Source organism: Neofelis nebulosa, chromosome 1, assembly GCF_028018385.1.
Source record: "Neofelis nebulosa isolate mNeoNeb1 chromosome 1, mNeoNeb1.pri, whole genome shotgun sequence".
In the NCBI taxonomy this organism is placed as follows: Eukaryota; Metazoa; Chordata; class Mammalia; order Carnivora; family Felidae; genus Neofelis; species Neofelis nebulosa.
Window position 1 is genome coordinate 110,153,007 of NC_080782.1, and position 25,793 is coordinate 110,178,799.

Here is a 25,793-nt window from a genome sequence, read left to right on the forward strand (position 1 = left end):
ATTCTGTAGAATAGATTACGCATTAGCCCTTAAAAAAAAACCTCAACAAATTAAGACTATAATCATTCCACACATATGACCACAATGATATGAAACTAGAAGTCATTCACAAGAAAAAATCTGGCAAGATCACAAATACATGGAGGTTACATAACAAGCTACTAAACAATGAATGGGGCAACCAGGAAATAAAAAAATAAAAAAAATACAAGGAAACAAATGAAAACACAATGGTCCAAAATCTCTGGGATGCAGCAAAAGTGGTTCTAAGAGGGAAGTTAAGAGCAAAACAGCTCAATCACAAGAGCAGGGTGCATGCAACACACACAGGAGTTATAACTGAGGCGCCATGTTGTGGTGAATGGGAAACTGCACTACAGGATCTCTTCTTCATTAAGCCATGACTTTCAAAATCAGGAGGGGTGGCTGACTTTTCCTAACACACAGGAACAGATACAGAGAGTCTGACAAAATGAGGACACAGAGGAATGTGTCCCAAATGAAAGAACAGGACAAAATCATAGCAAGAAAGCTAAATGAAATGGAGGTAAGTAATATGCCCGATAGGACAATTTAAAGTAATGATCATAGCTACTCACTGGACTTGACAAGAGGGAACGGCTTCAGTGGTCTTAACAAAGAGAAAACAAAAGAGAAACAATCAGAGACGAACAACTCAATAACTTAAAATAAAGATTCACTGGATGCAGTAAATAGATTAGAGGAAGCAGAAGAATGGAGGACAGAGTAGTGAAAAGTAAGGAATCAAGTTGAACAAGAGAAAAAAAAATACGAAATGAAAATGGAGTAAGGGAATTTAGCAACACCATCAAGCATAATAACATTCACATTACAGGGATCCCAGAAGGAGAACAGAGAGAAAAGAAAGCAGAAAATGTACATGAAGAAATAATAGCTGAAACTTCCCAAATCTAGAGAAACACACCCAAACCCAGGAGGCAAAGAAAGCTCCCAAAAAAAAACAACCCAAAGTGGTCCACACCAAGACAAGTAGTAATTAAAATGACAAAAAATAGTGATGAAAGATTTGCAAAAGCAGCAAGAAAAAACAGTTACATACAAGGGAAACCCCACAAGGCTATAATCGGGATTTTTCAACAAACTCTGTAGGCCAGCACAAAGTGGCATGATATATTCAAAATGCTGAAAGAAAAGGGGGGAAAAAAAAAACTACAACAAAGAATACTGTATCCAATAAGGCTGTCACACAGATCAGGAGAGAGAAAGTGTTTCACTGACAAACCAAATTTACAGGAATTCATGACCACTACAACCAGCCCTACAAGAAATGTTAAAGGGGATTCTTGTAGTTAAAAAAAAAAAAAAAAAAAAAAAGACCATAAGTAGGAGTAAGAAAAGTAGGAAGCACAATAAAAGGGTGTAAAGTATGACACCATATACAAAGAATGTGGAAGAGAGAGTAGTAAAGAAAGGGTTCATACTTAAGCAACCATCAACTTAATATACACTACTATCTGCAGATGTCATATGTAAATCTAATGGCAACCACAAGTCAAAAAATTGGAATAGATATGCAAAAAATAAAGAGAAAGAAAACAAGTACATCACTAAAGAAAGCCATCAAACTGTGAGAGAAAGGAGCTAGAGAAAAAAGGACTAGAGAAGAACTACAAAAGCGACCACAAAACAGGTAACAAAATGGCAGTAAGTATAGACCTATCAATAAATACTCTGAATGCAAACGGAAAAAATACTCCAATCAAAAGACATGGTGTGACAGAATGGATAAAAAAGCAAGATCCATCTATACACTGCCTATCAGAGACTAATTTCAGACCTGAAGACAAATGTAGATGGAAAGTCAAGGGATGGAAAAGCAGGTATCATGCAAATGAGTGCCAAAGAAAATGGGGTAGCAATACTTACATCACACAAAATAGACTCTAAGACAAACACTGTAACAAGAGACAAAGAAGGACACTAGGTAACCTTAAAGGGAACAATCCAACAAGATAGTGCACATGGAACACATCTCCAGAACATATCACCTATCAGGCCACAAAACAAGCCTCAACAAATTCAAAAGGACTCAACTCATACCATGCAACTTTTCTGACTACAATGCTATGAAACAAGAAATCAATCACATGAAAAAAAATCGAGAAAGAACACAAATACAGGGGGTTAAACAACATACACTAAACCATGAATGGGTCAACCAAAAAAATCAAAGATGAAATTTAAAAAATAGAGACATATGAAAATGAAAACCCCTTGACCCAAAATCTTTGAGATACAGCAACAGCTGTTCTAAGAGTGAAGTTTATAGCCACACAGGCCTACCTCAAGACACAAGAAAATCTCAAATAAACAACCTACCTTTATACCTAAAGGGGCTAGAGAAAGAACATAACAAAATCCAAAACCAGTAGAAGGAAGGAAAAAATAAACACTTGGGCAGAAATCAATCAAACAGAAACTAAAAAAAAAACAATAGAACAGATCAATGAAACCAGGAACTGGTTCTTTCAAAAGATCAACAAAATTGACAAACCTTTAGCTAGACCAAAAAAGAAAAAAAAAAAAAAAAGAGAGAGAGAGAGGACTCAAAATCATAAATGAAAGAGGAGAAATAACAACCAACACCACAGAAATATAAAGTATTATAAGAGAATATTATGAAAAATTACCTGACAACAAAACAGACAACTTATGAGAAATGGATAAATTCCTAAAAATATAGAACCTCCCAAAAGTGAAGCAGGAATACAAAATTTTTTGAAGACCAATTACCAGGAATAAAATTGAATCCGTAGTCAAAAACCTCCCAACAAGCAAAAGTCCAGCAGCAGACGGCTTCATAGGCAAATTCTAGCAAACATCTAAAAGTAAACATCAACTTTAACATATTAAAGTTAATACCTATTCTTATCAAACTATTTCAAAAAAGAGAGGAGGGAAAGTTTCCAAATTCAGCCTATGGGGCCGGGAGTACAGATAACAAAATCAGATAAAGATAATACAAAAAACTACAACAGGCCAATACCTCTGATGCTTACAAGAGGACTATTTTATTTTAACGTTCATTTATTATTGAGAGACAGAGAGAGAGCATGAGCAGGGGAGGAGCCGAGAGACGGGGAGACACAGAATCTGAAATAGGCTCCAGGTTCCGAGCTGTCAGCACAGGGCCCCATGCAGGGATCTAACTCACGGACTGTGAGATCATGACCTGAGCCCAAGTCGGATGCTCAACCGACTAAGCCATCCAGGTGCCCCACAAAAGGACTATTTTTAAAAACAACAACAAAGACTGGGGCACCTGGGTGGCTCAGTTGGTTGAGCATCCGACCTCCGCGCAGGTCACGATCTCACAGGTCATGAGTTCAAGCTCCACACAGGGCTCCGTGCCGACAGCTCAGAACTTGGAGCCTGCTTCAGATTGTGTCTCCCTCTCTCTCCGACCCTCTCCCACTCCCACTCTGTCTCTCCCTCAAAAAATATAAATAAGCATTAAAGAAAAGGCTTTAGGGGTGCCTGGGTGGCTAAGTCGGTTAAGCGTCCGACTTCGGCTCAGGTCATGATCTCGCAGTCCGTGAGTTTGAGCCCCGCATCGGGCTCTGGGCTGATGGCTCAGAGCCTGGAGCCTGCTTCCGATTCTGTGTCTCCCTCTCTCTCTGCCCCTCCCCAGTTCATGCTCTCTCTCTGTCTCAAAAATTAATAAATGTTAAAAAAAAAAATTAAAATAAAAAATAAAACATAAAAAAATTTTTAAAAAGCCTTTAAATAGAACAAAGAAATTGAAAGAAAAAAGCAGAACAAGATGTACCAAGCAACCATAAGACAGTTGATGTGCCTCTATTAAAATCAGACAAACTATGCTGGATGCCACACACATTACTAGAAAAAAAGAGGAACATTTCATGATTAGGACAAGGTCAATTCAACAAAAATGTAAAAACATTTAACTTGTATGATCCTAATAATATAGTCCCTGTACATATACAGCTAAAACAGAATGTAAAGAAGAAATGGCCAAATCCTTAATCCTATTTGGAGATAACATATCTGTCTCAGAAAATGATGAAAAAAGCAACAACAAAATCAATAAGGATATAGAAGATGTGAATGGCATAAGTGACCAATTATGGCAAAACACACATATAACAGGCACACATATAACATTTCAGGCACACATATAACATTTAACACAGAACAATATACTGAGATTGTAACACAAGACAGCACATTTCCAAGGATGAAATCGGTAACAAAAGAATAACTAAAAAGCCCCACATGCTGGAAATTAGGAAATATACTTCTAATTAACCCATGGGTATAAAAAGAAATCACAAGAGGAATTCTAAAATCTTATCAACTGAGTGGTAATAAAACTGAATTAAAGCTAAGATTACAAGAAAACACCTAATGTTTTAAATGCATATATAAGGAAAACTAAAAGTGAATTATCTATGCTTCCATTTCAAAAAGCTAGAAACCAGCAAGTTAAATCGGAAAAAGTAAAGAAAGTAGTAACAACTAAAGCAAAGACAGAAAGGCCACAGGACAAAGAGAGAATCCAAAAACAGATCCTTATATATGAAGAACACATACAAGGGAACCACTGAAATGTGTTAGAGAAGGAATACCGGCTGCAGCCTCACTCCGCATACACACCTAACAAAGAAATCACTTCCAGACAGATAATCCACCTAAGTGTAAAACAGAAAACAACGCTTCTAGCAGAAAGTGCAGAATATTTTCATAATCTTGGACTAAGCAAACATTTTATAATAGGCTCCAAAAAAATATAAAAATAGCTAAGTTGAACCTCATTAAAATTAAGAATTTCTCCTCAAAAAACACAAGAAAGTGAAAAGGCACGTGACAGAGAGAAAATATTTCCAATGTGTATTTTCTTTTTTTTTTTTAATTTTTTTTTTTTAACATTTATTTATTTTTGAGACAGAGAGAGACAGAGCATGAACGGGGGAGGGTCAGAGAGAGAGGGAGACACAGAATCTGAAACAGGCTCCAGGCTCTGAGCGGTCAGCACAGAGCCCGATGCGGGGCTTGAACTCACGGACCGGACCGTGAGATCATGACCTGAGCTGAAGTCGGACACTTAACCGACTGAGCCACCCAGGCGCCCCTCCAATGTGTATTTTCAACAAAAGTCCAAAACCTATGAAGTCCCAGAAATCAGTAAGATAACCCATGTTTTTGCACAATGGCAGCCCTTTATAAAAGCAGGATATTCAAATGGCTAATAAGTATATGAAAAAGATATTCATTGTTGATCAGAAAAATGAAAAATTTACCAAAATGACAGATAAGACCAAATGTGCTAATGAGCAGCAAATGTCAACAGTGATATGCCCCTGTGGAAATGTAAATTAATATGAACCCTTTGAAAACAAACTGATGGTATTTACTACAGCTGAACACACATTTGACTACACATGACCAAAAAATGCACTTATGTGCAATAAGATATGCAGAAGAGTTTTCAAGAAGCATTACTATTAATAGACAAAAACTAGGAACAACCTTAACGCCCAACAGCAGCAGAACAAATAGATATGCTATGTTCCTAACATGGAATATTTTCCTCCTACATATGAGAAAACTTTTCAGGCAATTACATGGATAAATCTCACAAATGTAAAAATGAATGAAAGACACACAAAACAACATAGTATAAGATTTCCATTTGTGGAACTTCAGAAACAGGTAAGGTTAATGTATGGTTAAGAAATGTCAAATGTTGCTGGGGAGGGGTGCACAGGTGACCGCGAGGCAGGAGGAAGGCTTCTGGGCGCTACTAATGTTCCACCTACTTGCAAGTGCTAGTTACATGGATGTGGTCCCATTATAAATATTAAAACTGTACCCTTCATTTGTGCACTTTCTCAGTTATGTTGTATATTGTACTTCAATAACAGTCTCTATAAACCTTAACTATGACCAGGTGAGTAAACAAATGAGAAAACAAGATTAAGATAAACATTCAGGTGAAAAAGAGTCAAAGCCTAATGCAAGTCTAGGCTTTCCCATGAAAAATGATCTCTTTAATCTTTTATGATTGTGTTGTACTTCCAACTTAGATATTAACCTGGAGAAAACTCATGTCTTTAGCAATTCTCCACTAATGGCTAACACTGCACCTTTAATTTCATGCACATGCTATCATTAGATGAATTCAGATTAGTTTCCAAGCACAAACTGCATAGTATCTAATTAATTAGGACCCAGTTAAAGTTGAATTATATACAGTAATGATCTGTAAGTTCAAACTGATGCTCATTCCGTGAAAATAGCGGTAGGGGCAGGAACTATATAAGGTGAAACTTAGATAAGAACACACACAAGCAGATGTTTTAAGTGTGTTAAATTTAAATGAGTTCTATAACTGAGTGTTGCTCCCTTGCTGCGTTTCTGAGTACATTCTTACCATCCTTGCTCCCTCCCCACATTCATCTCCATTCCAGGGTATATCTCAATCTATACTAAAAGAAAAAGCTTCGGATTTAAGTACCTAATACCATATATCCCCTTTAACTTTTCATATTTAAACTAAATTCCCATTTTTAATTCTTTATGTGAATGTATGATCTGAAATATTGAATCTACCTTTAATTCTACCTTCCAAAATTGTCATTGGTAACCATATTCTTCATATTAACTGGTAAAACAGAATGAATTTTCAGAGCTATCTAAAATTTAATTGGACAGAGCAATAGAAAGGTGTGCAGTGCTGCAATGGTTCCAGTAAATCAATAATACACAATTCCTCATCACTACTTCATTTCTCTCAAAATTATGAATTCTAAAGTAAGAGAAATGTTTATTTTATATTACAGTATCCTTAGGGCAGCCTTACAATACTCTAGTTGTTTTGGAGTGCCTGGGTGCCTCAGTCGGTTAAGTGTCTGACTTCGGCTCAGGTTATGATCTCATGGCTCATGAGTTTGAGCCCAGCATTGGGCTCTGGGCTGACAGCTCAGAGCCTGGAGCCTGCTTCAGATTCTGTGTCTCCCTATCTCTCTGTCCCTCCCCTGCTCAAGCTCTCCCTTTCTCTCTCAAAAATAAACATCAAAAAAAATTTCTTTAAATATTCTAATTGCTTCTAATATTATTCAAGAGCATATTCTATACGCACCTTGAAGTACTCTGACAAGTTTATTTTTTTAAGAACTTATGAATATAAAGAACATAAAGAGCTATAGTGCCATCTACTGGGGAACAAAGACTAAGTTACTTCTTTAGCAAAGTTCACTCTATTTTATCAAATGAATTCAAGGGTCATGTCTATATTTAATTTCCATCTATTACATAACATGTAATTAACTATCAAGAGATATCTGTTCACTTAACCATCTATAGAGCAGTTACAACTCAATCTGAGGGGATGACAAATGGCTACGACCCTATTCCCACCACAAAGGCAATTATGCAGAAGACTTGGAAGGTAAAATGACCTGGGATTTCCTTCTCAGTAACTTTTTTTCAAAATCCTAACCTCATACTTCTCTTAAAAAAAAACAAAAACAAAAACAAAAAACAAAAAACTTTGCAACCTAATTCATTCACTTAGCATTTTTGTGCCCATAAAATTAGATACCCTCAAAAGCAAAAGACAGCAAGAAATCCACAGCCTCCCTCTTAAATAAAAATAACTCGGGGAGAAAAGCAGTAATAGGAATACTGACATACAGAACCCTTTACTTCTTCAGTAGTTAACACATTTTTCTTTTAAATATCAAATGCTTTAAGAAAGTGAATGTAATCCTACACAGGGTCCATGCTGACCTTCCTTGCACTGTTCTAACTTAATGTGTGTGCTGAAGCAAACACAAATGCATTCTTCCACATACAGAATAAAGATTAAGAGGAACATCTGTATACTCCCCCGAATTTGGAAAGGATTACATGGGCCAGGGAGAGTGACAGAACTTACTGAGGTGCTACACGTCTCCAATAACGATCAATTCCATTCTTAAAATATAGCACAGCAAGCCACCTTACATTTATATCCAGAGTGTGGTTTGTAAAAATATTCTGTAAAAAAAACAAAAAACAAAGCATTAAAATGAACATGTCATAAGTTAAAGTATAATTACTTTACCCATAGTGAAATATGGATAACACTTTAAATGTTTCACTTAAGTGTTATCGCTACAGAGAACATGTTTTCTAAATCTCTATGAGCTCCAGAGTTCATGTAAGAAAGCACACGTGGTAGAAGTATGTTCATTTTTAAGCTGAGTAATAAATATTTGGGATCCATTTAGTCTACTTTTAGATGTCTGAAAATTTTCCTAATAAAAAATTAAACTCAGAAAAAAAGAAACCTAATTATAAACCACAACCTACACACAAAACACTGAAATAAATTTCTCAATTAAAAAAAAAAGTAGACCCACCAAAGCATACATTCAAAGATTCTAAGGAGTCAAAGCCCCTGCATTATCAGCACATGCTATGAAAGGAGTTATTTCAAAGTATTCTCTTATCAAAATAATCAAGCTTACAAATACATGTGACAGAACATTAATTCAAGTACAGACAGTCCTTGCTTTGCAGAGCTGCAGGAGATCATAAAAATGACTGTGCAAATAAAGCATGCAACAAGGTCTTAATGATCAAGGAGAAAATTATAACTGTTCTGTGACCTTTATACATTTTTACCAAAAACATTACTAAAATTAACAAAAATTCATAACTAACACTTGTATATGGAAATAAAAATACAACAAATGTTAACACTAAGACATCACAAACACAGAATTAAAGTGTTTTCTTTTTTTTTAATGTTTATTTATTTTTGAGAGAGAGATGGAGAAAGAGCAAGCAGGGGAGGGGCAGACAGAGAGGGAGACAGAGAATCCAAAGCAGGCCCCCACTACTGTCAGCATAGAGCCCGATGCAGGGCTTGAACTCACAAACCATGAAGAGTGTGACCTGAGCTGAATGCTCAGGATGCTCAACCGACTGAGCCACCCAGGTGCCCATAAAGTGTTTTGTTTCTTTATAAAAAACTTATCTAGGTTAGTGGTTACATAGGGGAAATGAGGAGTATCTTAACTGACTGAAATTGCACTACACTTCAGACCAAAAACTACTCAAATTCCCAAAGTTGAACTCCTAAACACAACCTTGTGTGGGAAAACCTCAAAACCAAAAGCCATGATGTGGACATATGTTCCTTACTACAGAAAAACATCACATGTAAACTATAAAAAACAGGTATGTTTTTAGAAATACCCCATTTTTAGAAAACCACGTACATACCAGAAATAAAATTTACAAAGAGAGTTGTGTAATGTCCATTTATTCCTTAATACCCCTGACAACTAAGACAGAGACCCTCTTTTAGGTCTCCTTTGCAAAAGAAAGAATGGACTTCTCCACCACATTAATCGTATTCGATTTTAACACTTTACATGTCTGCCTTCCACAAAAGACAGAGTCATAAATACCTGAGGAGCAAATGAACAAATGGATGGAAATAATGTGGAAAGTTGGTGGCTATCTGCCTGTCTCGCCTAAACTTCGCGAACCAAGAAAAGTCAAGCTGCAGGTGTCAATCCAAGTAGAAATATTCCTGAAGTACTTTGAAGAACAAGACAGGAACACAAGTCTGAAGATCAGGAATGCAAATTTTCCACCTCCAAACTAGAAAGAACAGCTAAGGCAACAAGAGATTAAAAGTACCAAGACAGTGAGTTCAGGGAAAATTAAAAAATTCCTGCCTGTAACTTAATTTCTCCATCTGTTATAATCTATCCCATCTAAAAGAAATTTTACTATCCCTCTAAGAAGAAAAGTAGAGCTAGTAAATATAAAAACAAAAGGCTTAGGCACTTAAAAGTAACAATTCATAACTGCACAAGAAGCAAACAGTTAATCAGCAAGCTACTGTTTTTTTTTAAGGTCTGGGAGTAACCCAAATTAGAAATACCACAAGTGTTTTATATTTTGACCTGAAAAAACACAAGGCTAATTATCCAGTATATTCATTTAAATAAACATATGAAGAATAAAGATACTCAGAAATATTCTGTACCCAAATTTTACAAACGTTGACAGTAGGGTTATCCAAAAAAGGATAGAATATTATCTTCAGTATCTTTAAAAAGCAATCTGTTTTTATTTTTTAATCAATGTTTTTTACCTTTTTTCCACTGGGCCAAACACCCAACTTTCACTTACATTCAGAATATCAAGTATGATTCTAGGTATGACTAGTATCTTCCTAAGTTTAACAAGTAACTCAAGCATTTTAGCCATGAAATCAAGAATATGTATGTCAACTTTCATAATCTTCTATTTTTATAAGATACAGTAAACAAGGGGTGCTTGGGTGGCTCAGCCAGTTGAGTATCCGACTCTTGATTCTGGGCTCAGGTCATGATTCCAGGGTCATGGGATCAAGCCCCATGTCTGGCTCTACACTGGGCATGTAGCCTGCTTAAGATTCTCCTTCCTTTCCTTTTTCCTTTCCTTTCCTTTTCCTTTTCTTCCTTCTTTTCTTTCTTTCCTTCCCTTTTCTTGTCCTTTTCTTCCTTCTTTCCTTTCTCTGTTCTCTCTCTCTCTTTCCCCCCACCCACTCCACCTTTCTCCCCACCGTACCTGTTCATGCTCTCCAAAAAAAAAAAGATATGGTGAAGAGTTTGTTCGGCATTTGCAACCAAGTCTCAAAACTGGATCAAATTGTGATCCAATTGGCAGCCTTACTGCCCTTGCCAAATGCAAAAAACACTCATCAGAGTTGCGAAATTTTCATAAGAAGGAAAAGAATAAAGAAGACTGTCAATACAAAAAAGACATTCTTTTATTCTGGCATTCAGAAAATAATTTTTATAAACCAAAGCTTTGAACTCCTAGAAAAGTTTAAAGCATATATTGCTAATTATTAGACTATTTTCCATAACACCCATAAGATCAAATGTGTCAAGAAAATGAAATTTTTAGATGGGGAAAAGAAAACCATGTTTTAAAGCAATGCAGTGAGTAAGGGCCCCCGGGTGGCTCAGTCAGTAGAGCATCCTACTCTTGATCTTGGTTCAGGTCATGATCTCACAGTCCCTGAGATCAAGCCCCACAGCCAGCTCTGCACTGACAGCATGGAGCCTGCTTGGGATTCTCTCTCTCCCCCTCCCCCAAGCTTTCTGTCAAAATAAATAAATAAGCAATAAAAAAATAATAATAAAGCAACACACTGAGCAAAGACTTATGCTGCAGTAGAGAGACTGAACAACTGTGACAACATAAATTAACTGGGGCAAGAATAAAGACAAAACATGAAAGTGTACTGTCTACAGTCCTGAAGTCAGCATTAACATGCTAAAACAGAGTATCAGCAGTGTCCTGCCTTCTGAGCAGACATTACCAATACCCTGTTCAGTTATCTATTCAACAATCAACAAACATTTCAACACTCTCAAGTGCCATGCCCTGAATTAATAAACGGCAGTGGCAATGACAGGCAAACATCTGGATCAGTTTCACTAAAGTAAACCACCAGTACAAGTAGATTCTGAGAACAATTAAATGAATGGTGTCTCGTTTTATTAAAAATAGTAATCAACTATTTTACAATGACTTACCAATAACACTGAATAGAAACCTGGCTGTGTCTCCCACTGTTTCAGTTGCTCCTCTGCTGGTTTTAATACAGCAGTATCCTGACTGGTGGCCTGTGTTAAGACCTGAAGAACAACAGTGCTGGCACTATTGAGATCCATGGACACCTGGTAAAGATAAGTTAACACATGTGAATCAACATTATACATAAAAAAATCAACAGTAACATAAGTGGAGAAAAAGTGTCAATGATCTGAATTATTCCTGTACTTCATTCACCTACCCTCGCATGTTTCTGCTGGATTTCTAACTTAGAATTTTGGTAATTCAACTAACTTCTGCTTACATCAACTTATTTCTGATGGAAACTGTCTTCAATGTCCCATTAGTAGAAGGTAATAGTAAATTGCAAATAAGAAACCCACACACAAAAACCAAAGAACTAACTTCTGATTAAATATCACGGTCTGCCTAAGGCTAAGTATAATACCTTCCTAGTTTTTAAAAGAAGAATATTAAGTGTTATAAGAATTTACCACTTTATCCCTACTAAGACCAAAGTTAGAAAAATGAAAAAGAAATTTATTCTTTGACTTATTGCTAAGTACCTCATAACATCATCTTATATTCCATCAATAACACGTGTTCAAAGTATTTTCTAAAATTTAAAAGACAAAGGTATATTCAAGAAATACTGTGGGGAAAAAATGAACTAAATCAATAAACATAAAATATAATATAAAAATATAAACCTTAAGGACTGGATCATCTAATCCTATACCAAATATCTGAAGCCATTCTAAAAATACATTTAGCAATTTATTGATAGTTTTCTAAGCATTGTTTCTAATCACCCCCGAAACAGTGTACAATTGTATACTGACCCAAGTACGTATAATTGTACACAAAATGCTTATATGAAGCATGTAAGATTAAAATTGAAAGCTAAAAACAGAAAATAAATCTCAAAGCAAAAGTGACTGAGAATCAGCCTTGTGATTGTAATTCTATCTAAAACTGAAGACTGTTCCAGATAGTAAAAGTATGAAGGTCATTAACCCATAAATACAGCCAAAGCAACCAATTCCTAAGAGTTGTAATTAAACTGCAAAGACTAATGAAAAGGAGGATCCAAATGCTGACTCAACAAGAAATGGCACAAAATATTAAACTTTTCAAGGAAAACTTACAATTTTTTAAATTTTTTTTAATGTTTATTTATTTTTGACAGAGAAAGAGAGAGAGATTGAGACAGAGCATGAGTGGGGGAGGGGCAGAGAGAGAGAGAGGGAGACACAGAATCTGAAGCAGGCTTGAGGCTCAGGGCTGTCAGCACAGGGCCTGAAGTGGGGCTCAAACTCACAGACTGAGATCATGACCTGAGCTGAAGTTGGATGCTCCACCGACTGAGCCACCCAGGCGCCCCAGGAAAACCAACAATTTTAAAGCCTGTGTGAGTAAAGCAGGGCTAGGATACGATAAGTGGAACACAAAATACTACCAATTAGCAACGGAAGTAAACTCAAATTTTAAATTAGTAGTCTGTTCTGGTCTGTACTTTAGAACTGACTAGGATGCCTTGTAAATATATACTGCCTCCCTCCCTAACCTGGAGTTCCTTGAACAGTGTAAGTCTCTGTGTTCATTATCACCTGAAAACAAGTGAATGGATTTTCACTCAATTTAGAGGGCTTGTTGGTAATGTCTGATTTCAAAAACAGGCTATCTCAGAGAAATTTACTTTATGGAGACCTTAGAAGATATTTTCAAGAGACAGGCAGTATGTTTTTCTAAGAGAAATATAATACAAGGCACAAAAGCAAGTCATGTACGCAATTTTACATTTTCTAGCAACCACATTAAGAAGTGAAAAGATGTGGAATTATTTTTAATATTATATTTAACTGGATATATCCCAAACATTACCATTTTAACATATAATCAATATTTTGAAAAAACTAATTTTGATATTTTACGCTTTTCTTAATAGTAAGTCTACAAAGTCCTGTGTACTTTACACTTAAAGCACATCGTATTTTGAACTAGCCACCTTTCAAGTACTCAATAGCCGCATGTGGCTAGTGGCTACTGTATTTGGGTAACTTTGAAAAGCCCTACTTTAGAAATACCAGCATCACCTCACAGAAATAAAAATTCTCAATTCTCTCTCCAAACTTCCATCATGAAAATAGGGGCTGGGGGTCAAAAATGAGTGCCTTAGTAGTAAGTTCTCTAGGTAAATCTTATCACTGCCAAAGTATGAGAAATACAACTTTTGAACATCTACAACTGAGGTACACCTGAAAATCCAGCTCTGCAGCAACTCAGTGGATGTCAAAATGTACAGTAGTTTCGATCATACATTCCTATAAAAGAAGAACAGACCAGCATTGATCTGTAGTTCTCACAAGGAATTGTCTAGGGTATGGAAAACACTAAATTCAGTGATTCTCCCCCAATTAATGGAAGAGCACCTGGCTAAAATAAACATTTTTCTTTCTTTTTTTTTTTTTAATTTTTTTTAATGTTTATTTTTGAGACAGAGACAGGGCATGAGTAGGGCAGGGGCAGAGAGAGAGGGAGACACAGAATCTGAACTGAAGCAGGCTACAGGCTCTGAGATGTCAGCACACAGCCCGACATGGGACCCGAACTCATGAACCGCAAGATCATGACCTGAGCCAAAGTCAGGCACTCAACCAAAGGACCCACACAGGCATCTCAAAATAAAATTTTTTCTTAAAAAGAGCCAGTATCTGGGTCACCTAGGTGACTCAGTTGATTTAAGTGTCCAACTCTTGGTTTCAGCGCAGGTCATGATTTCAGTTTGTGAGATCAAGCTCTGCATTGGGCTCTGTACTAACAGCATGGAGCCTGCTTGGGATTCTCTCTCCTCCTCTTTCTCTGCCCCTCCCCTGCTTGTGTGCACACACACACTCTCTCTCAAAAGAAGTAAATAAACTTAAAAACAAAAAAGGAAAAAAAAAAAGCACCCATCTGAGCATATACATATATATATATGCCAAGCATTGTACTAAATGCTTTCTTTATTCACTTATTTATTCCTAGTAATAAATCTATGTAGTAGATATCTTTATCCCCATTTTCTAATTTTTTTAATGTTTATTTTTGAGAGAGAAAGAGCGAGAGAGAGACAGAGCATGAGCGAGGGAAGGAGCAGATAGAGAGGGAGGCACAGAATCCGAAGCAGGCTCCAAGCTCTGAGCTGTCAGCACAGAGCCCAATGCGGGGCTCGAACCCACGAACCGTGAGATCATGACCTGAGCTGAAGTCAGATGCTTAACCGACTAAGCCACCCAGGCTCCCCAATTATCCCCATATTTTAGGTAAAAAACTAAAGGATTAGAGACCTTACCTTTCCAAGGCCATAATCTACTAAACAGCAGTGCTTGAACTTGAACACCAAAGCCAATGGTCTTAATCAGTATCTAATACTGTCTACCTCCAGGGACAAAACTGACAACTTTGTAGTACCAGGAGCCCAACAAGATACAGGATATATGCTTTATTGGTATCTGGTGAATAAAGGTAAGTGATCAATTTTGAACAAAATAGTACTTTACACTGTACCACATGACAGCTAATTAATGGATTTATTCAATAAAACTGCTGAAAGCCTGCTATGTACCAGGCACTGTTCTAGGTGCTGAGAATAAAATAGTGCAGCAAACAAAATAGTGTCCCTAACTTCAGGCTGCATACATTCCAATGGAAAAAGGTATTTCTGTGAAAGAAAGAGAGGGAGGGAGAGAGGGAGGAAGGAGTAATATGAAGAAAATACAATCATGTTAAATATCGACCATAAATGAATGTGTTATTTTACATTTTTATTTTTTAGAGAGAGAGAGAGTGTGCACGTGCACAAGTGGGTGAGAGAGGGAGAGAGAAAGAATCTTAAGCAGGCTCCACGCTCAGCACAGAGTCCAATGCGGTCAATCCCACCACCCTGGGATCATGACCTGAGCTGATATTAAAAGTCGGACACTCAAACAACTGAGCCACCCAGGTGCCTCTGAATGTGTTACTTTAGATTGGGTCTTCAGGGAAGGCTTCTCTTAAGTGACATTTAAAAGAGACGTGAAAGACAAGAGACCCAGGCAGGCAAAGATCTGAAAGCAGGGCTCCAGACAGACAGGGAAAACAAATGAAAACAAGGCCTTAAGATCAGAAACAAACTTAAGAAGGCCAATACGATTGACACTTAATGAGAAAAGGAGAAAATGGAACCAGATGAGGTTGAAGAAGCAGACAGGAACAGATCATGTGTGACCTTGCAGGAGAAAAAAAAAAAAGTCTGGACTTTTACATCTGTACCAACAAAGTCACTGGAAGAATATGTGAATATATGAATATAATAACAGAGAAAAACAGGGTGCCTAGGTGGCTCAGTTGGTTAAGCATCTGACTTAGGCCCAGGTCATGATCCCACAACTCTTGAGTTCAAGCCCCACATGAGGCTCTGTGCTAACAGCTCAGAGGTTGGAGCCTCTTCAGATTGCGTCTCCCTCTCTCTCTGCCCCTTCCCTGCTTACTCACACTCTCTTTCTCTCTCTCAAGAATAAACGTTAAAAAAAAAATAAAAATTCAAAAAATTCAAAAATAACAGAGAAAAGGTTCTGGCAGAACTCATCTCCACCCAACTCAAAAAAGAAAAAGGCCATGTCCTTAGGTGAGCTGGTGACTGACAGACATCCTCACTCTAAAGGTCTGTTTGTTTCTACATTGTACTCAGCAAATTATCTATGGCTGGAACTATTCTGTTTCTCAACAGTTGCTCTTTCACTTACTGGTTTTAGCATTTTGGGAACTACTACTTGAAAAATAAAATCACTGACTAATGTCAGCCTCCAGAGCAATTCTTACCTACAGCAAAGACAGTGCAGAGTGTTCACACACACATACACATCTTCACACTTGTCTGGACCTTCAGAGCAAGGCAATCTCCTTAAGCCTATGTACTTGTATCTTTTATGCTTCACTTTACCATCACCATTCACCTGTTCTGCTGGAAGCTGCTAGAGTTTCCATCCCTATCTCCCTCCAATAGCTTGCTCCATCCAGGTCTTCCACAGAAGTATATACTCTGTCCTTCCTCCCCCTGCTTTTGAACTTTGTTCCCAAGAAGCCCATATAGTCTGGGACAAAGAGCTCAGTTCATATACTTCTGGAGAACCAATTTTGTGCCACGCACTATAATAGTTGTTAGGTTAAGAATCAAAAAGGGTCTCTTTCTCTACCCAAATTCTGGGAGATACTGAGGTGTGAAGCAGAGAGAACTATTCTAATCACTAAAACAAACTGTAAAGGGGCACCTGGGTGGCTCAGTAGGTTAAGTGTCCGACTTCAGCTCAGGTCTTGATTTCGCAGTTCACGAGTTTGAGCCCCACATTGGGCTCTGTGCCAACAGCTCAGAGCCTGGAGCCTGCTTCAGATTCTGTGTCTCCCTCTCTCTCTGCCCCTCCCCCACTCGTCCTCTGTCTCTCTCTCTCTCTCAAAAATGAATAAAAAAATTTTTTTAACTGTAAAAACTAAGATTCTAGAATACCAGTTGGAATCCAGTGTATTTCCTCCACACAAACAATATTATGAATGGTTTATTTCATGGGCAAAAGGCTTTTAGGCCTGAGAAACCACCATTCAGAACTTCTGCTTGAAAGATTACAAAGTGCTAATTAACTTTTAAAGGAAGCTTTAAAAAGCAATCACTTCCTAAATTGCAGATTAAATGCATCATCAAAAATAACGATTCAGGAATGACAGACCTATAATGGATTATTTAAAATACCACAATGCTAAAACCTATTAAACTTTTTTAAAGATGCCATAACAAGCCTATAAAAGCAAATCTGGCATGTGGATTAATATCACTGTTTTATAAGAGGAAGGACTTAGAGTTATCAACAGAGTTATCCAGGGTCAGGTAGCAAACTAGTATATGGCAGAGTGAGGCCTGATAACCAAGTCTTTAGAACACAAGCTCTTCCTACTGTAACATAAAATGCACTCACCACACCACCCTACTCCCGAACACCTACAAACACACCGTGTTCTCACCTAATAGGTTCCTGGAGAAACTGTCAAAAAGATTCCTGAATCCCTAATAATTTAAAAGGATCACGTTTTCTATGTAGGAAATATTAACAGAGTACTCAATTGTAGAATTCATTTGAAAGGATAGCAATGGTGACAAAGAACGGGGAATAATGTAGTGAGACCTTCGAACATAACACTACAGAAATAAACTTTTATTTGAATAAAAGATAGGTGACTACCAGAGCACCTGGCCAGCTCAGTCAGTAGAGCATGCAACTCTTGATCGAAGGGTTGTGGAGTTCAAGCCCATGTTGGGTGCAGAGATTACATAAAAATAAAATCTTTAAAAAGATGACCACTGATGACTGGTGGTCAGGTTAGAGGGTGGTACACACAGCAAACTACACTTCAATACCCTATTTTTTTTGGAATTAGAATAAATTAATAGGGTTGTTACTGTTACTGCCACCTGGTAATGATCCAGACACATAGCTCATCTCCATAAAAAAAAAAAAAAAATCTTAAGACTTGACGGTAAATAGCAAAAGATGAAAAGGGAAGAAGGGGAGGGAGTGAGGGAGGCAGGTGGAAGGAATAGGGAGAGACAAATACTATGTTGCGGGAAGAGCTAAAGGCATGTCTCCAAGAACTTGAAAGAATCTTCCTGGAGACCATCACCAGATAAGCCTGAAAGCCCGGGAAGCAAGTCCCTCCCTCACAGTGGAAGCACAGGTGTGTCTCTGCAGTACAGATGTCCATACAGAGTGAAAGAAATCTTCTAACCGTATTAAAAGAATGGATGCCTCGGTTTCCTAATTAATAACGTACACAATACGGAGTGGCTGGATGACTCAGTCAACTAAGCGTCCAACTCTTGATTTCAGCTCAGGTCTTGAGTTCAAGCCCCACACTGGGCTCCACAGTGGGTGCAAAGCCTACTTAAAAAAATAAAAACATAATGCACACAATGAGGCTGCTCTGATTTTCGTTACTGCACATAACTTCAAATTCATAAGCAAGAAAGATAGTGCTTATGAGTACTGTATTAGCTCTGAACTAAACTATAGAAGAGAATTATTAAAAATCTAAACGCAAATTCTTTTTCCCTAAGAACAATAATAGGAAAAGAGAAGGTGCAAATTAAAAGGGGAGGCATTTCAATCTTCTCACTATTTTACAATTTAGTCAATTCAATTCATTCATCACTGAACTTGTTGTAGTCTTTGATACTTTTAAGTCTAAATAACCTGGAAATAAGTGACCAAGAGCCTAAAAATACTCATACCCTATAAATGGACTTTCTAGGCCCATTCCTGGAAGTTACTTTCCAAATTCTGGAAAAACCCAAAATCCAAAGACATACAGATGTGCCTACAGTTGGAAACTTTCTAGTTTTCATTAAAAGAAACAATTAGATAAGGGAAAACTCAGCACCTCTGCCTGCCAACAACAAACAGATTTCCCTGGCCTGCAGTGACCTTCACTGCAGCCATAACCATAGGCTATAGGCTGTCCCATTATCTGTATCTGTCCTTAGTTTGAAAACATGCCACACAAACAATAACTCCACGCCACTATTAAATATTAAAGCTGTAAGTGAAATGACTTAGAAAAAAAATACAATAAAAATTGAAGAAAAATTTCAAAAACAAAAAAGCCTCCCTCAATGAAATAATTTACTGAGGCATGGCTCAACAAAGGATGCTAAAACCATTAGATGAAAGAACGACAAATTAAGGACAGAATATTCCCAGTATGTTCAAATACCACCCACCAATGACTTGCTAAATTCAGTGAACAAACAGACCTTTAAAATGAAGAGATCTGTCAGTCACCAGCTCAACCAAAAGAACAAACTTAGTATCAACAACAGCTGCACAACTTGACCTTAAGTGCCTCCTGATGTGATGCAATTAGTATACAACCTTACTTCTAAAATACCAAATATCATCAGCCTTAATTAACCAAGACTCTAGACCCAACTTCCAGTTGGAAAGAGCCAAAAGAGAGAGAAATGGTGAAAGGGTGACACTACCCAACTTCAAGACTTAGTGTTAATGCTACAGTAACCAAGACAGCGTGGTATTAGCAAAAAACAAAGAGATCACTCCAACAGCTCAGAGTGCCCAGAAATGGACCCCTCAACTGACCTTTAACAAAGAAGCAAAGGCAATACAATGGAGCAAAGGCAGTGTCTTCAACAAATGGTGCCAGAGCAACTAGATGGCCACATTCAAAAAAACTAATCCAGACAGACGTTAATTAAACCCCTTCACAAAAATTAACTCAAAATGCATCAAAGACTTAACCGTAAAACACAAAACTATAAAACTCCTGGAAGAGAACATAGAAGAAAATCTAAATGGGTTTTCTAAGGTACAGTGATGTCTTTTTAGATTCAACACCCAAGACAGAATCCATGAAAGAAATAACTAAGAAGCTCGACTTCATTAAAATTAAAAACTTCTGCTCTGCAAAAGCCAATATCAAAAGAGTATGAAGACAAGCCAGAAACTGGGAGAAAATACTTCCAAAAGACATACCTGATTAAAAAACAAAAAAACAAAAAACTGTTATCCAAAATATACAAAGAATTCTTCAAACTCAACAATAAAAAAAGAATCCAATTTCGAGAACAAAGACCTTAACAGACACTTCACCAAAGAAGATAAACAGATAGCAAATAAGCATATGAAAAGATGTTCATCATGTGTCACCTGGGAAATGCAAATTGAAACAATAAGATACACATCATATGTCACCTATGAAATGACAATTAAAACAACAATAAGATAACACTACACACCTATTACAATGTCAAAATCTAGAACAATGATAATACCAAATGCCAAGCAAGGATGTGGAGCAACAGGAACTCTCAGACACTATTGGAAAGAATGCAAAGTATCCTTGGGAGACAATTTAATAGTTTCTTACAAAAGTAAACATACTCTTACTACACAATGCAGTGATTGTGCTTTTTGGTATTTACCCAAAGAAGATCAAACTATGCACAAGGGGCACCTCGGTGGCGCATTCGGTTAAACGTCACTTTGACTCAGGTCGTGTTCTCACAGTTCAAAGCCCCACATTGGGTTCTCTGCTGTCAGTGTGAAGTCTGGTCCAGATCCTCTGTCTCCCTCTCTCTGCCCCTCCCTTGCTTGCCTTCACGTGCGCACGCACACACTTTCTCAAAAATAAACATTAAAAAATAAAAGAAAACTATGTCCACAAAAACCTGCACATAAGCTTTATTCTAACTGCCAAAACTTAGAATCAACAAAGACATCCTTCAGTAGGTGAACAGATAAACTATGGTATATCCAGACAACAGATTACTGAGTGCTAAAAAGAAATTATCAAGCCATGAAAAAATATGAAGGAAACTTAAACACACATTACTCAGTGCAAGAAGCCAATCCAAGAAGGCTGCATACTATAAGACTTCAACTATATAACATTATGGTAAAGTCAAAACTGATATAAAAGATCAGTTGAGTGGGAGGAGAGATGAACAGGTAGATCACAGATTTTTAAGATGGAGAAAATACTCTATATTATAATGATGGATAGATGTCATTATAACATTTGTCCAAACACACTGAATGCACAACACCGAGAGTGAACCCTTAAGGGAACTACATGCTTTGAGTGATTATGATGTGTCAATGTAGGTTTATCCTGGTAAAAAAAAAAAAAAAAACTGCACCATTATGGTGAAAGATGTTTAAAAAAAAAAAAAAAATTAAAGTGAGGGATGTTGGTAATGGAGATTGTGTACATGTGTGGACAGAGTCTATTGGAAATCTATGTACCTGCCTCTCAATTTAGTGTAAACCTAAAACTGTTCTAAAAAAAAAAAATTATAAAAAAAGCAAAAGTTTTGAATATACAGTTCTACAAAGATGAACAGATGGTCAATAAGCATATGAAAAGATGCCTAAATTATTAGCCATTAGAGAAATGCAAATCAAAAGCACTACTATGACTAAAAACAAAAAGACATAATAAAAGATACTGGTGAAGATGTTGAAAAAGTGGAACCCTCATTCTTTGCTAATGAGAATGTAAAATGGTGCAGCCACTTCGGAAAAGTCAGGGTCTAAAAATGTTAAACACAGAGTTAGTATATGAAAAAAAATTCTACCTCTAGGTATATATACCCAAAAGGAATGAAGATTTAGGTCTACATTTGTTGTACACTACAAAAATGTGACCAGCAATATCGTAATAGCAAAAAGTGAAAACAACTCAATGTCATATTCCATCCAATAGAATAGTATTTGGCAATTAATAAGAATGAAATCCTGTAACATGCTACAACACAAATGAACCCTGATTCATTTGACCTGCTAGGTCAAAGAAGCCAGTCACAAAGACTGCAAGGTGTCTCTTTTAATGACATGCCCAAAATAAGCAAATTTATAAAGATAAAAGGTATATAAGTGGTTGCCTAGGGCCAGAGGATTGGGGAAAAAGGTGGAGCGATTGCTGATGGGGATATGGTTACTATTTGGGTCGATAAAAATGTCCTAAAATTGATTGTAGTGATAGTCACACAACTCTGTGAATACACTAAAAACAACTGAATTATACACTTCCAGTGGGTGAACTGTATGGTCTGTGCATTACACCTTAATAAAGCTGTTTCTTTTAAGTGCCCTACGTAAATGTCAAATCAGCAAGAAACAAGGAAGTGACTAAATAAATGAAAAATATGTGGCTGGACTATCAACAACCATAACTGATGTTAATTCAGATCAGGGAACACCACTATTTCAAAAAATTAAAGCAAGATAAAAGGACCTAAGATTTTTGACACAAACCAAGGAGGTACCAAAGACACTAGCCTCATTCAAATCCATACTGCACCATTCGGATTCACTTACACTTCTCAACAGAGGTCAGTTCAGTTTGAACAAGAAAAGTCTTCCCTGTGCACATGTTATAGGCTGTTGAGCATCCTTGTATACTGTATGTTAATAACACTTCCTAGAAATGGTTTTGACTAGATATGCTTCCATATATGTCCAAATACCATCAAGTTTAAACAATCACCAAGGCTATTAAAGCATTCCCCATGAGACCTCATGCTAGACTGTCAAAGACTGATCTATTTTGGAATAAGGATATGAAACAGAACATACATAACACGGAAAAGAGAAGATATTTGTCTGCTTTCTCTTCTCTGATAAAATATCTCATGTAATTAAGAATTTTAAAGGACCTACAAATTCCTGCTTGGTGACAGACACTACAAGTAAGCTTAAACCCTTCTAAACCAGTCAGGACTTAAAAATACTCTCTTTTAGGGGCGCCTGAGGGTCTCAGTAGGTTAAGTGTCCTGTTGGTTTCAGCTCAGGTCATGATCTCACGGTTTGTGAGTTCGAGGTCCCCGCTGGGCTCTGTGTTAACAGCGCAGAGACTGCTTGGGGTCTCTCTTGTGAGAGTCTAGCCTAAAGAGTCACTGCATTTATAAAAATTCATTCATTAAAACATGTATGGAATGCATACCAGTAATGTCTACGCCGTTTGGAACTATGACACATTTTATCATTAAAATAACGTTTTCGGGGCGCCTGGGTGGCGCAGTCGGTTAAGCGTCCGACTTCAGCCAGGTCACAATCTCCCAGTCCGTGAGTTCGAGCCCCGCGTCAGGCTCTGGGCTGATGGCTCGGAGCCTGGAGCCTGTTTCCGATTCTGTGTCTCCCTCTCTCTCTGCCCCTCCCCCGTTCATGCTCTGTCTCTCTCTGTCCCCCCCCCCCCAAAAAAAAAAAAAAAAGTTTTCAAACATTAAAATAATTTTTTATCATCTTGGAGCTATGCATATCAGTTCTCTAAATAGTAAATATAGCTGACCCTCAAACAATGCTTAAATGTTTTGACTCCCCCAAAATTTAATAGCTTGCTGATGAGAAGCCTTAACAATAAACTGTTGAATAAAACACATTTTGTATGTCATATTGTATATATTATATACTATATCCTTACAGTGAAATAAGCTAAAGAAAAATATTAAGATAAGGACAAGAAAATACATTTATAGTACTATAATGTATCAAAAAATACACACACACCTGAAAACGGACCCACAGATTTCAAAGCCATTTGATCAAGGGTCAACTGCACATCTGATTTAAGCATTTTATTTTACTGACCAAGATACTGTGTCTCAAAGAGGTTAAGAAGATACACTGTGACTTCTCTTAAGTCCCAGGTTCATTAGTGACATTTCTAGAACTAGAAAGAAGTCTACTACCCCAGCCTAATACTCCACGGACTACCACATTTTCCTTTTGATCCGTGTTGTCCATTGATACCTCAAGTGAAATTAACAGATTTTTTTTTATAAAGTTCTAAACTTGAGAACCGGAATACATCAAAACTATCGCTCATTTTCCTGGTAAATTATACATCAAAAGTTGAAAACCAAAATTAATGGAGTTAACAAAAATATCATTGGCAATATTAACAAAATAAAAATTAGAAGATATTTTAAATGACTAAACGATAGATTACATAGAACATACAGGAAACCTTTGTGAATCAACAAGAAATACAAAAGAAAACTGGACAAAGCATATAGACAATTCACATTAAAAGCCAAATGGGTTATATATACCAGAAAAGATGCTACCTCACTAGTTATCAGGAATTTTTATTTTTTTTGTTTAAAAAAAATTTTTTTTTAATGTTTATTTTTGACAGAGACAGAGACAGGGACAGAATGCAAGTGGGTTAGGGGCAGAGAGAGAGGGAGACACAGAAGCAGAAGCAGGCTCCAGGCTCTGAGCTGTCAGCACAGAGCCCGACGCGGGGCTCGAACTCAGGAGCTGAGAGATCATGACCTGAGCCAAAGTCGGACGCTCAACCGACTGAGCCACCCAGGCGCCCCAGGAATTTTTAAAAAAACAGATATATTACTTTACAATAATCAAACTGGTGGGGGCACCTGGCTGGCTCAGTCGGAAGAACATGCGACTGTGACTGGCAAAATTAGTCAGACTGGCAAAAATTAAAAAGTCCCCAAAATATTCAACGTTAGCCTGTGGAAGAGAGACCCTTATGCTTGCTAAGAGTATATATACATTGGTACAACTACTCTGGAGAGCAATCCTGCCATCTCTAAAAAACCTAAATGTGTATGTGTATGTGTATGCGTGTGTGTGTGTGTGTGTGTGTGTGTGTGTGTGTGTGTGTGTATCCTACAACCAAACAGGTTTTATCCTTTGGCCCAGCAATCGCACACTTGGTGCTATAACCAAAGAAACTCCTATACAGGCTTATAAGAGCAGACAAGGATAAGGGCATTGATCCTGGGAGTTGTCTATAGTAAGAAAGAGACAACATGGGTCCATCTTCAGTGGAATAGATACATCAAATCTATCTTATATATTTTGCTCCCTCTGACTAGAAAACTCTTGCCTCTAAGTACCTGCATGTTTTGCTCTTTAACTTCAATTCAGTCTTTGCTCAAGCTGTTCACTCATCAAGTTGGTTGTTGCTGACCACCCAATCTAAAGTATCTTACCCTCTTACGTTCAACCCAGAATCTCTCTTTTCTGGATATCTTTCTTAATTTCTCTGCATGACACTTTTTACTATTTGACATTCTAATATCCATGTGTTTATTGTACAGACTCCCTCAATTAAAACTTAAGGTCCAGACACCAGGTACTTCCTTTGTTCAAAGGTGTATCACCAGAATCTAAAAATGCACCTGGCACATATGAAAGTGATGAATAAATATTTGTTAAATAAATGAATTCAATTACTAAATCCGAATCTCTGCATACAGTTGTGTAAAGTCTCAAATCTGAACCCATCTCTGACTTTTCAAGCCCATTCAAACTAACCTCCAGAGTATGTAACATCCCACTTTGTTTCAACTCTCTGGTAATTCTTGTTTTTTTTTTTTCAATGTTTATTTATTTTTGAAAGAGAGAGAGACCAAGCACAAGCAGAGAAGGGGCAGAGAAAAAGAGAGACACAGACTCTGAAGCAGGCTCCAGGCTGCTGTCAGCACAGAGCCCCACCCAGGGCTCGAACTCACGAACCTTGAGATCATGACCTGAGCTGACGTCGGATGCTCTGCCGACTAAGCCACCCCGGCTCCCGTAAACTCTCTGGTAGTTCAACTTGCATTCATGGTACTCAACAAGGAAGCA

At 37.3% G+C, this 25,793-nt stretch overlaps 1 protein-coding gene across 1 annotated transcript in view; it reads right to left on the minus strand.

Moving 5' to 3' along the window:
- Positions 1-25,793, minus strand: part of IPO11 (importin 11) — a 196,864-nt gene that overhangs the window by 165,226 nt on the left and 5,845 nt on the right. The window contains exons 2-3 of the mRNA XM_058731480.1: positions 11,595-11,738; positions 7,943-8,043 (exon numbers count right to left, since the gene is read on the minus strand). Of these exons, the coding sequence (XP_058587463.1) occupies positions 7,943-8,043; positions 11,595-11,732 (239 nt within the window). The 5' untranslated portion in view covers positions 11,733-11,738. The remainder of the gene's footprint in view (positions 1-7,942; positions 8,044-11,594; positions 11,739-25,793) is intronic.